At 36.5% G+C, this 12,860-nt stretch overlaps 1 protein-coding gene across 1 annotated transcript in view; it reads left to right on the top strand.

Moving 5' to 3' along the window:
• LOC107100706 (potassium voltage-gated channel subfamily KQT member 2-like) overlaps positions 1-12,860 on the top strand; it is a 48,106-nt gene that overhangs the window by 22,203 nt on the left and 13,043 nt on the right. The window contains exons 5-12 of the mRNA XM_015399295.1: positions 1,518-1,643; positions 1,808-1,918; positions 2,646-2,741; positions 2,844-2,938; positions 3,357-3,416; positions 8,606-8,635; positions 11,058-11,111; positions 11,973-12,142. Coding sequence (XP_015254781.1) covers positions 1,518-1,643; positions 1,808-1,918; positions 2,646-2,741; positions 2,844-2,938; positions 3,357-3,416; positions 8,606-8,635; positions 11,058-11,111; positions 11,973-12,142 — 742 coding nt within the window. The remainder of the gene's footprint in view (positions 1-1,517; positions 1,644-1,807; positions 1,919-2,645; positions 2,742-2,843; positions 2,939-3,356; positions 3,417-8,605; positions 8,636-11,057; positions 11,112-11,972; positions 12,143-12,860) is intronic.

The raw sequence follows: 12,860 nt of genomic DNA, 5'->3' as shown, positions 1-12,860 counted from the left end.
TAACGCTCGCCGTACTGTTGGGGGGGAGAAGCGGTGGGGGGGAGATGTTCATGTTGCTGCAGTCTGCAGTCTGACCGCTAGATGTCGCTAAAAGTTACACACTGTACCTTTAACATAACTGTTTAATTCACCTAGAGTCCAAGAAAGATCTCCAAATATTTTTCCTAAGTATTTTTGATTTAGAAACCTTGATAAACATTTGTGTAATTGTTGAGACATTCTCTTAAGACATTTTTTTCTTCATAAAATGACAGAACTGACTATATTTATTTGAAAGTCCTGTTGACCCAACATTATCCAGTAGGGATAATGCAGTAACTCCTTGCTTTTTCCATTTTACAAAATTCCCTTGTTCCCCAGGCAGTTTAAGAGGGGCCGAAAAAAAGAAGAAAAGGTTCAAAGCCATGTAGTTGGAGTTAATAGAGCACTTTACATAAGTAGCCTATCTCTAAGTGTTTTGAACTAAACTAGAGATAAAATATTGGAAATAGCTATTGCTATATAGAATAAAAAGATGTATATATATTAAAAAACATGAGAAAGTTGTCTTTTTCTTTTGATGGCCAACCTGCAGACATTTTTTCTATATTAATATTGCACTACATTTGTTTCTAATGGTCCAAATATGTTTACATGCACAGAGAATATTTCTCCATCCCACATCTTTGTACCAATTCCTCAATGATAACAAAGGTTGCAGATATTTTTGTGTCAGTTTGTACCTGACTTTCAGATGTACCAAAAAAAAATATGCTAAAACTGTGGCCACAGTTGTGTCTCAGATTTGAAGAATTACTTTTATTTTGTTAAATGTACATTTGCATATTCTCCACCTGTAGATTTGGTCAGTTTGGTCATTAGAATAGGATCACACTGTGCACCATCTTTGTAGATCTACTCTGCACGTACAAACACATTGTTATAAGACCCACAAACCTTCTGAAATTCTGGCCCATAGGACTTTTTGAAATTGTTATCCTCCTCTTACTGTATTTTCTAATTTAAAGGCATCACCAAACCCCATCATGTTGATTGTCATTTACTAGTTTCAAAGCATTCTAAATGTGGAGTCTTTCCATTTGATTAAGTGCCAAAAAGCCTGAGTGTTAACATCCTAATGTGCGGTTTGAAACCGTAGTATCTAAGTAAAATCCACTGCATTCATTTGTGTCCATTCCAACACACAACATTCTGCCATTGAGAGGAAATAGCAATCAATTAATATGATTTCAAACTGGCTAGTTTGCCTGCTCTAATAGGTTGTGGAAATTGCATTGCTGTCTGTGTGTTTGTATAGATGTAGCAATTTGAGCCAGAGAGTCTCCTGAATGTGAAGTCAAGGGAAATAAAGACATTTATGAAGCACCAGTCAGGGCGTTGGGCTCACATCATTGTGTCCAATGTTATTATGGATTGGTTGTTTTTCCCAGTAAACGGACATAGCCTGGCTGCCTTTCCTTGATGCTACTTTATTACTTTAAATTCCCTTATGCTTACTCCATTGTTTCTCCCTGCAGGAGCTCATCACAGCTTGGTATATTGGTTTTCTGTGCCTCATCCTGGCCTCTTTCTTGGTCTATTCTGTGGAAAAGGAGACAAATGACGAGTTTGAGACCTATGCTGATGCTCTTTGGTGGGGACTGGTAAGGCTTTGGAAAAAAAAAACACTTGTGCTGACTTTTTAAAAAAGAATGTCTTTTAATTGTTTAAACTTTCATTAATGAAAAACAAAACTCTGCATCACGTAACCTCAATATGAAGCTGATATGTTCATGTTTCTATTGTTTATTCATACTTTTTTCACCAGATCACTCTCACCACCATTGGCTATGGTGATAAAGTTCCCAAAACCTGGAATGGACGTTTGCTTGGAGCTGCATTTAGCATGATAGGTGTGGCTTTCTTTGCGCTTCCTGCTGTAAGTATGTGGGTTTCTTGGGAATGTTTTAAAACCAGTGCTATTTGCTTAATAGCACATTTATAGCACTGATTGAGATGACTGCTGAGTGCCTGTTAATGCTGATATTCTAAAGGAATAACTAGATAATTTATTCCTACTCCATGGGCCTGATCTACTAAGATCCTAAATAAACAAAGCTAAATTGCTTGTGCAAACAAATAAAATGCATGTGCAATTAGTGGTTAGCATGTTCCGGATAATCCAATTAGTTAATGCAAAATTGATAACATGTTTCAAAGTGCTGCTGACCACCCTATTTGAATGAGGACTTTGCGTGTGCTTTTGCCATGAAGAGTTTTAGGGCACTGAGTGGATTTATTTTGTGAGTCTCAAAGGCAGCAGCAATTTGCAGCAGCGTTGCACCCCGATGGCAAGCATGTTTGTTATGTGGGGAATATGCAGACAGAGGATAAAAGAAAAGACCTTCTCTGTTTCTGTGAGATTAAAATAATATTCTAAACCTAAAGACTATATAAGGAGAAACAAACTTGGAGTATCCTCTGGCATCTGGATCATTTTAACTACTGCTACCAGTTAAGGTTGTTGTTTCAATTGCTGAAAGTAATGTCACTCCAATGTCAATCTCACTTCTTTTTTTTGTCTTATACTGTTGTATCTGATAATTTCAGTGTGTAATTTTCTCTCTTTTACGGATTAAACATGGACTTCATCTTTTTCTGATTAGGGGATTCTTGGCTCAGGCTTCGCCCTCAAAGTTCAGGAGCAGCACAGGCAGAAACATTTTGAGAAGAGACGTAACCCTGCAGCGGGTCTAATCCAGGTATCTGTCAAAGATAAAACTCATGATGCATCACAATTGTATGCATATAAAGTTTGTTTTTTCCCTCTTGGTTGAAAACTAATGGAAAAACTTTTCCTTCAGGCTGCATGGAGGTTTTATGCCACCAACCTTTCCCGTACAGATCTGCTGTGCACTTGGGATTTTTACGAGCAGACTGTAGCTGTTCCAATGTACAGGTACGTGATAACTTAAAAACACAGCTCCCTTAAATCCTTTATCTTGAAATATTGTTTCTACTTTATGACATTCTGCTACCATATTGGAAGGAAAGTTGCATTCAGACCCACAAGCTGTCTGTTCACTTTCTGAAATGTTTTGTGCAACTGTCTGTGGCACAGCGATCTGTTGAACAGACAACTGTTGATGCAGCCACTTTGAGAAATTAATTTGACATACAGCCTTGTGACTCAGCATATAAGCCTTTTAGCTTAACTTTTCTACGGCAGATTTATGACTTTCAAGGCTTAACTACCGACTTATTGGAAATGGTCTGTGTTCCTTTTACCTCAAGTTAAAATTTGAGGTGAAAAAGTGATGGCTAAATGCCAAAGAAATACAGGATGACACAATGCTGCTGTACCTCTCTTTTCACAGAATCATTCCTCCTCTGAATCAACTGGACCTGCTGAGGAATCTGAAAGGAAAATCATTCAGGTAGGTTCATGACCAAATCAGCAACAGAGCAGATGCTGAGGAGATGAGGCCAGGCTGATGTGAATAGTTCTTAAATCAGCATCTGTATTTAGCAATTTAAAGCAAAATGATGGCTCAAATACCTGCAAAAAGTTAATAAAGCTCAGTACGAAGGATTGCTGTTAAACTATAGAGAAGAAAATATCTTTTTTTCGGGGGGAACCGCGCCCAGGTATGCTTTGGCTCAGTTGAATAAAAGTGTTAGAGATAAAACTGCTTATTCTAGATTGAGTTTAAAATAGGAAAAACAGAGGAGAACTCTTATTATCCTAAAAGCATTTGATCCAAAGAATTTCATTAACATCTTGTTTTAGCAGTTTTTAGGTACTTGTAGGTTTTATTTATAAATCTAAGGAGGCAAACAGGAAATGGAAGCTAAAGAAAGACATGCAGTAAAGGTCAACAGGTTGGGACTCAAACCGATGACAGTCACATGAAGGACTAAGGCCTTTTTACAAGGGTTAAATGCTTTACCCCTGCACCACCACCAGGTCTAACATGTTTTGTATAGACCTGTCCTAATTTGTTTAAAAGTAGGCAGTATAGGTCCCCTTTAACCCTCGGTAACTCACTTGTTGTGAATTAACAAACAGAAAACGAAGCCTTTTCAAAACAAATCAGGTAATATGAATGAGAATCTATTAATCTAAATAACAAATGATTTCCCTTTTTTCTCTTAACGCTCAACCCTAACCCGCATATCATGACTAATACGACCTGAATTAGATGTGTAGTTAGAGAGGATGAAATAAAACTTTGTTAAAGATTTCAGAGTTTTTTCTTACCTTCTTGTGAAACCATACTCTCATTAAGCACATTTAAGTTATTTTTCAGAATTGGGATCACATTATGATAAGGGGAAAAATTCTCTATGTATTCTGTACTGATCACAATACATTAAAAACACACTTTTAGTCCTCGAACACATTAAGATGAACACAATACCATTGCATAAACAGTTTAGAAAAAATATACATCCAATTAAAGGTATAGTGGAGGATTTTTCCAATTTTTTTTTAAAGGACCCTCTCCACTGTTTCCGAACAACCGCCCTAGCCCCTAAATCCCTTTATCACTACAGTATATAGAGCAGGGACTATACAGTGGACTTTATAGCGAACTGAGTTAACTTACCGTTCGGCAGACCTTTTAAGTAACGAAGTACAAATACTTCGTTACTGTACCTACGTACGCTTTTTAGGTATCTATACTTTACTCCATTACTTATTCTTCTTCCTGCTTCTGACTTCTACTCATTACATTTTCACACAAATATCTGTACTTTCTATTTCTTACATTTTTAAAACAACCGTTACTCGTTACTCTTGGCTTCGGTTTAATGTTTATAAATATTTATTTCACCTCAATTGGACAATCTGGGGTGCAACAATCCATCTAGATTAAACACATAGTTTTACAATTATTATGAGCTTGGAGATATAAGGTCTGAGTGTGGTCTGAGGGCGCCATGGCGACACTCCAAGACTGTTTTGGATGCTTTGACTGGAATATCTTCAAGGCTGCAGCAACATATGACAACTTATTAAATATTAATGAGAATGCCATGACTGTGTCAGCCTACATTAAATCACACTCAAGTCATTTGATTTTCAAAAGTCAGTACTGTAAATAGCTTTAAGAAAAAAGCTTCTCAGATAAAAGACTGAATGTTCGTATTTATATTCTCAGTAATAAAAACATTTAAAACTACTAAAACTATGAAAAAACAAACTGGTTGGTGGTTTAAAATGACCGTGCTTCCATATACGCTGGAAAGAGAGGAGCTGTAACTTTTTGTTATTCATATATTTATTCAAATAGAGTGTCATGTGTGTAGCTCCAAACATGGTCAAATAGTTAACTATCCACACATTTGGGATAAATTCACAACCTTAATTCAAATAAAATAAGTTATTGACAAAAAAACATTACACTCACACAGTTCATAATTCTTAACTTGGCTGATGAAACTTAGCTAAATCTAAATGGTCTACACAGAAGAAAAAAGGCAAAGGAAAATGGATCACAATGATGCGATGATATAGTAGTTCAGATTGGATTTTAAGTTTGAAAAACAAAGATTGTTTTCAAGAGGTTGCAATGAGGTCAAATAAACTATAATTAATAAAGTAATTTAGAGAAATTGCAATGTAAAAACCAATTCACACTGCAGATTCAAAAAATATATAAAATGTTATTTAGTTAAATGGTATTGCATTGAATGATTTGCCAAATCAGAAAACAATTATTAAAAATAATTAATTATCAACCTGATGTGATTTTTCTAAGGGAATGAAAACATGTAGCAACCTTTATTGTACATGGTTTAGCTTTGCTTAGCTAGGTTTAGCTATGTCATATTAGTGTTTAAACCCTTATTTAAAGGAAAAGTCCAGTCAGCAAGGACTGATCAATGGATCATTATTTATTCCTATAACTTATACATTCCTGGTGATTTCATCAATTTAGCTTTAATCAGTAACAAAAATTAAAAATAATAATTTTAGACGTGATCACTGAGTCTAGGAGCCATTTTTGCCCAAATATACTAACACCTCACTCCTGCCATCTTCCAGCAGTGATGTCATGGTGCAGTAAGCCTAGTGCCATTCTCACCGCTTTACACACAAAATCAATGGCAACTATTAGATACATCTGCGTCAACAACAATTATTGAAGATTTCCAGGGGACTTCACCATTGAAATTTCACCTTTCCGATTCATGATCCACCACGGACAGATTTGTCGTTGGATTGCCAACTTGAAGAGGGAGGATTTGCCATCGAACTTCTGGCCAGAGAAAAAATACATAATATGTAGCCAACATTTAGAAGAAGAATGTTTTCAAGATGACTTGGATAATAGCGCGTTGTGACAAACACCAGATATAGCATTGGGACTTGCTCAACAGCCGATACCACACTGTGAGTCACAAACCGGTAGGTGGCAGTAGTGCTCTCTAACAAACATGGATGCCTCCAGTTAATTATATTCAATTTATCTACCGGTATATAGTACCAATTCACAACACATGTCATCTCAAGGCACTTTACAGTTCACCGGATCATCCAGTCAAATTGATTCAAAGTTTTCTATCTAAGGAAAACCATTTGATTGCATCGACTCATTGACTCAAATGCAATCCCTCACACTAAGCATGCTTGTAGCGAAAGTGGAGAGGAAAAACTCCCTTTTAACAGGAAGAAACCTCCAGCAGAAGGGGCTCGGTTCAAACTAAATTACTCTTGATTAAAAACACTTATCATTTATTGAACAGTTTTTGTAATAATTTCGTATTTAAAGTACTTTCAGATGTTTGAATTCTGAATATGACCGGACTTTTCTTTTAAATAAACTTTTTTATAATCATATACAACTGTTCAAAACATTCTAGCTTGTGGTCCTGCTAGCATGTGGTCATTATTAGCTTCCCAGTTAAACATTAATCAGAAATCATCAAAAACCCAAATTATATAGCTGTTGATCTCCATTTTGAGGAATGATGAGGAATTTGTTGTGAATTAGGTCCGATGATTACTAGAAAGAGAAAAGGTGCAGATAGATTGTTTTTCTTTCTTTTATTTTTTATTTTTGCAACTATCTGGTTCTGGGAAGCAGGCTGCAGGTCAGACTTTACATTGACATATTTTGAAGAACTTACAATCGCTCAGTTTGCAGGGACAGACATTAAGGTGAGAGCCTGCCCAATGCGGCTCTGCACTGTATCCATGGGGAAAAGAGGAAAAGATGTGGGGGTGTCATGGCTTTATAGCAAATCCCAGCAGCAGGGTTAACTTTCCCTGTTCCACCAATTTTCCACATGAATATCATGGCTGTGGCCTTACAGAGGAAAGAAACTCTTCAATAACCACCTTTAAAGAGTACAGCACAGAGATATACCTCAACATCAGCAGGTCATGAGGTTGGTTTCCATCAGATTCTTTTAATATGTATTTTGAAGAAAGGCTTGATGGAAATGGCAAAAAAAAAAAAAAAACTATTTGCAAAAAAGATTTTACACTTGAGCGTTTTTTTTTTTGTTTTTTTTTGGCTATTTCGAAAAGGATCAATGCTCAAACAACTGATCAGCCATTTTTGCAGTTTGGATCTTCCCAGATATTCCTGTTCCTAAACATGGCTGGAACAAACTTCGCCTTTACTAGTTGACATTTTAACTTAAAAGCAACTTGCCTGACAGCAACATATTCATTAAAACCTTCCTTGATTTACTGACCTATAGTCAGTGGTAGATTGCAGCCTCTACTTCCTGTTTTTTACAGGCATTGGTGATGCTGTATTATGGATGGTGTTGTATGACAACCTTACGCTTTGCAGTGCATTGTTAATTCCCTTTAAACCAAATGGAAACACCACAAATTCATATTTCATTTTTTCCCCAAAACTTTTAAAAGTTTGACTAAAATTCGCATTTCAGTTGAATGGAAACATGGCTACAGTTAGAGACCACTTACATGGTAATCAGTTACTGGTATATGTAGGTATGTGTGAGGAAAAAGAGCCATTTATGGTCCGCCTGCAATAATGTAAACATGGAGTCTGCTAACCTTTACTGGGACCGTTAGCTTTGGTCAGATAAGATTAATGTTATTTAAAGGGCAAAAACACTAATTTCATTGGCAGATCATTCTATTTAGCTGGTGGTATTTGGGGAAAATACACTTCTTTTAAGAAATATTTACTTATCCTTAGATCACTTTTGAAGTGTATTTATTTCACACTTTTAAGAATATAATATTTAATATATATTAAGACTTTAGAGAAACTAAGACGGAGAAATAACTCCTATCCATCTATAAAATGCAGCTGCAGCAAAACATTCTCAAATCATGAAGCTACCATTATCATGCTTTAGAGGTGGAAAAATGTTATTTGATTTGAGCATATTTTTGGGCACAATCACACTTTACTATTAAGTGAATTAGTGCCCCCTGCTGGCATGTTTGTCTGTCAACATGCCACCAATCCACATGTTGTGCTGTACAGTATGAGATTATTGCACAGTTATGTTATACATTTAAGTTGTTTTATCTGTTTGTAGTGCTTTAAATTGTTCTACTCTAGTGTCTCTGATTGATGTTAATTCTTGTAAACAAACAGCTTTTATAAGTCTGTGCCTTTTCTTCTTACAGGAAAGACTCTCAGGCTGAAACCTCACCCAGGTCTGTGAAATGATCTCTTTTTCATTCTCCTCTCTCACCTTCCTTTGGCTTCACTTCAATTTTGCTCTTAGATGCTGCTTAGGCACTCTTCTTGGGGGAGTGTGTGCAAAGTACACATACGTGCTAGTGCAGATGTGTTTGTTTGCCGTGTTGGATACGATTGTGGCCGAGCAATAAGTGCCTCCTTCAAGAATGGTCTTGCTCCATTTGCTCTCTTGCTCAAAGATCAGCTCACTCTGCTTCCTCTCCCAACGTTCATCTTCACCTGATATCCACAGGGTGACCAGATCCCAACTAACTGTCGGTGTAACTATGTTTATGTTGGATGTGTGATTCAGGCTGAAAGTTTGAGACCCATATAATTCCCACTGCATCACAGCATGATGCACAGTTTGCTATTAAGCTGTTATTGCTCTATAATTGTTTTTGTACAGATAAATGACAACACAGAAGTACTTCAGCTGTTTAAATCAAAACATGTTGACTTTTTATAACAAGGGGATTCCCCCAAAAAGCTTAGGTAGCGTAATTGTAAAAGACTATTGCAAGTAAGGGTCACCCATTTTAGGCTTAGAAGAAAAATAATTTAAAATACTGTACAATATGCCTGACTAGAATAGCTTTTGATACAGGCAATATGGCTCTCTACTCAGGGGGGCAGTCTTTTATAGGACGTAAGGAATGCTTGGAGAAAAAAAAGAATTTGTCTATTTGGCCACAAAGCATGATGGTTAAATCCAGTATTTCCAAAGTGGATTGTAAGTGATGTAACATCCATAACTTGTGAAAAGTTGGTATCTAAATAGATTCCTTGGTTCTACATTTACAAGCTATTTGCAAGAACGATAATCACTAACTACATGTGAAAATATAGCAAACTTGGACTTATCAAAATACTTTTTTATTTTGTAGTATCACTACTTAGTTTGTGTGTTTTCACACCTTACTGCTTTGTTTATTTAAGGGAAGATTTGCAATTTTTCCACTTTAAATGGACGTGGGTAGAGCACTGAAGAAAGAGCAGAGTTACTTCAACATATGTTAGAATGAGTAAGTACAGTAGAAGTGAAAAGTAGGCAACTATGAAATTACACAGGAAATAGTAAAAAAAAGTATTCAGTAAAAAAGCTACTCAAGCATTGAATAACTAATCATAGCATCTGAATAATATTGAAAACTCATGTAATAAAACAGATACAAATACAAAATTTGTTTATAATTTCTGGTATTTTAAAAAAGATATTTAAATTGTAAGAAACTTTTTTTTGTACACACTTTTACCAAAATATTTTTTCCTACAAACCAAACTTAAAACATTTAAATACTGCCCGGACCATTGATCGTCTACTTTCACCTCTTCAGGACATTTGCTGACCTCCTATTCTTTATCTATGGGGTCAGATTTGGTGATGGATCCTCATTTCCAGCAATAGCAGCTTTAACTATCCTGTAAACATTTACCACATTTACCTTTGTTTAGTTCAGTCAAGTTTTCTACGGCAAACTTTAAAGCTACGCAAATTTTTACCACAAACAAACAGTCTCCTTTTAACATAAACTGAAGGCATGCGTGTTTCTCTCTGGTGCATTTTAAGCCATAAAATTAGCCTGACGTAGTCAGTCCTAAACGTTGTGGGCGGGACTAAGTTCGGAATGGCACCCAGGCTACCATAAAATGGCAGTTTTTATTAAATGAGTTTACTCACATATGGTACATAGCCAAAAATTTCACTCTAGTAGGAATATTATCTAATAATATTACACAATTGAAGGTTGTGTACTGTGTATTATACGTAACGTACAAGTAGCTGCAGCAAAATTAGTCCTGAAAGTATATTTTATCTAAAAAGGTGCTCCAGTAAATGTTACTAAGTAACTACTTGCTACCAACCAGTGTCTTTCATTTACTCAACTTATAAATCCCCTCGCTCTGTGCATCTGCTCTGCAGCGTCGGATTAAAAAAAATAGAAGATGTTGAATGTTACGCGATAAGGTTTGAAACTGTTATGCAGTCTCCAATAAAGAGGGACACCTGGCCACCCAAAGCACACAAAGAAGCTGTTCTTTGACCCCGCCCACCCCCCTATCTTTCAGCATCGCCTCAGCAGAGTTTCTTTGGAACACTTTAAGAGCTATGCTTGAGTTTCACCTGACTGTTTTGGAAAAGAGAACATGTTAAATAATGGATGATGTAGAAACACTTTATCAAATCAGTTTTTTTGGTCGGAAAGGTAACAAATTGTTGTGTATTTGCACTTAAAAGTTTGCATCAAATTATTTTAGCAAAAGACAACATATACTGTACTCCAGTTATGATAAAGTGTTACTGGCATCATATTATTGCACAAAATCATGTTTTTGTTACTGTTTCCACTGCTGTATTGTATCTTTTTATGTCTCCTCTACTGCCCACCATTCCAGTAGTGAAAATGCACACAAAGACAGACTTTGTGGGTGCTGCCCAAGAACTCTTAGGTATAGTTGCTGCACAGATACTAATAAGCTGCACTTGCAAGTTCTTGTGTTTTTGTTTTTTATTTATTTTACTATTCCCCACCTTGTTTACTTAATTTTTTTTTTCTTTAACACAAAGCTAAACAAATAAGGGTCAAAGACAAGTTCATACATGTTTTATTTCAAGATTGGGCCACATGTTTGTGAAGGTTCTGTCAGCGATTTGTACATAAAAAGAAAAGCTACTCTTCCTCAACCTTTTATGCTTTTTTTTTTCCTCAGAGAAGATGCAGATACACAACCGTTAAGGTTCCCTGCCCATGTTGATTTATGGTTTTGTTTAGTTATGTCGTTATGCAGTTAATTTGCTTGCTGCCTTTTTTTTTTTTTTTTTGCCAGATCAGCTCTCGTTAAACTCCGTTCAGCAGACAAGCTGCTTACTGTTGAGTTTCTAATAGTTCCAGAGTATCTGACGGAGCATTTACTATCAGGGTGATTTATTATTTTTTTTTTTGCATGATTCATGTACACTTTTTTGTTTTGTTTTGCATAGAGTGAGACCACAGCTCTCCCTTTTGAGGCGCACAGTGCCACTTTGCTTCCCATGCATGCCCGCTTGTAGCTTCCTGCTGCTTGCCTGACCCACTGAATGCTCCACTATGCTCTTATGTGGACATGGCTCGTTCTACTGTAGGAGATTGGCCTTTTTCTTTTCTTCTGAGGTAAGGAAAATTGTCAAAAGTGCTAAACTCTGAAAAAATGATTTACAAGTAAAGTCATGATAAATAAAAATGAAGCACTGACTTGATTTTGGGAATTATCTTAAACAATAAATGATTCACATTCAATAACTATTTATCTTTTGTTACTTGCTGTAAATAGTCGGAAAGCCAGCCTGAAGGACAAAGTGTTTCCCAGTCCTTCCAAAGCCCCTGTGGTCAAAGGGAAAGCTCTCTCCCCCGGGGCTGAAGAAGGGGCTGAAGCCAACCCAGGCAAGGTCACCAAGACTTGGAGCAGAGTCCGGGGCAGCACCTCACGCCAAAATTCAGATGGTAAGAAAACAACTTAAAATACCCAATATGACTAAACAAAAACCAAGCATTAGAGTGCTGCTGAAATGAAGTTAGTGTGGATTCTTTAAAGTAATTTTTATCTAGACCAATGGATGAATTGCTCTTGGTATATTTTAACTGAACATGATAGAATTGACCTATTTCATATTACGAAGCAATAAATATTATATTTACTACATATATCAGTTAAATCACAGATTCATTCTAAAGTTTACATTGCATACAATCCCTTTGCTGGCTACTGTGGAGCCACAGGGGTCAGGAAGGGGCACTGTCTGCAGACCTTCTCTAGAAGTGGGACTGGTATTTTCAAATGGGGAAAAGGCATAGAGAAGCACATCGGGTCAGACATGAACCAAAGGATCTATTCCCATTGGAGTGTTCTGGTCTGCTATGGAAAAGAAGAGGTTTGCTAGTGTTCATCAAAGTGTAACTGCCGAACCAATCCCTAATCTACGCCTCTGCAGTTGGGTGGAGTCTGTCACAGCAGTACGCTGCAATGCACTACAATACTGGATAAAACAAGTGGTTCTGCTCTGTTTGGATGTGTAAGACACAACCGTTGTGTTGTCAGATCTGAATTGAACATGCTGCTCTGACTTTAGACTGCAAAGTATGTCATTTTCATCATTTTTGGTAATACTGAATGTTACATTCAGAAAAATACAGTTGTTCACTCATTTAATGAAATGACATA

Source organism: Cyprinodon variegatus, unplaced genomic scaffold (assembly GCF_000732505.1).
Source record: "Cyprinodon variegatus isolate N-32 unplaced genomic scaffold, C_variegatus-1.0 Scaffold1002, whole genome shotgun sequence".
NCBI lineage: Eukaryota > Metazoa > Chordata > Actinopteri > Cyprinodontiformes > Cyprinodontidae > Cyprinodon > Cyprinodon variegatus.
Note: the sequence above shows the minus strand (reverse complement) of the source record. Positions and strands in the feature narration are given on the sequence as shown.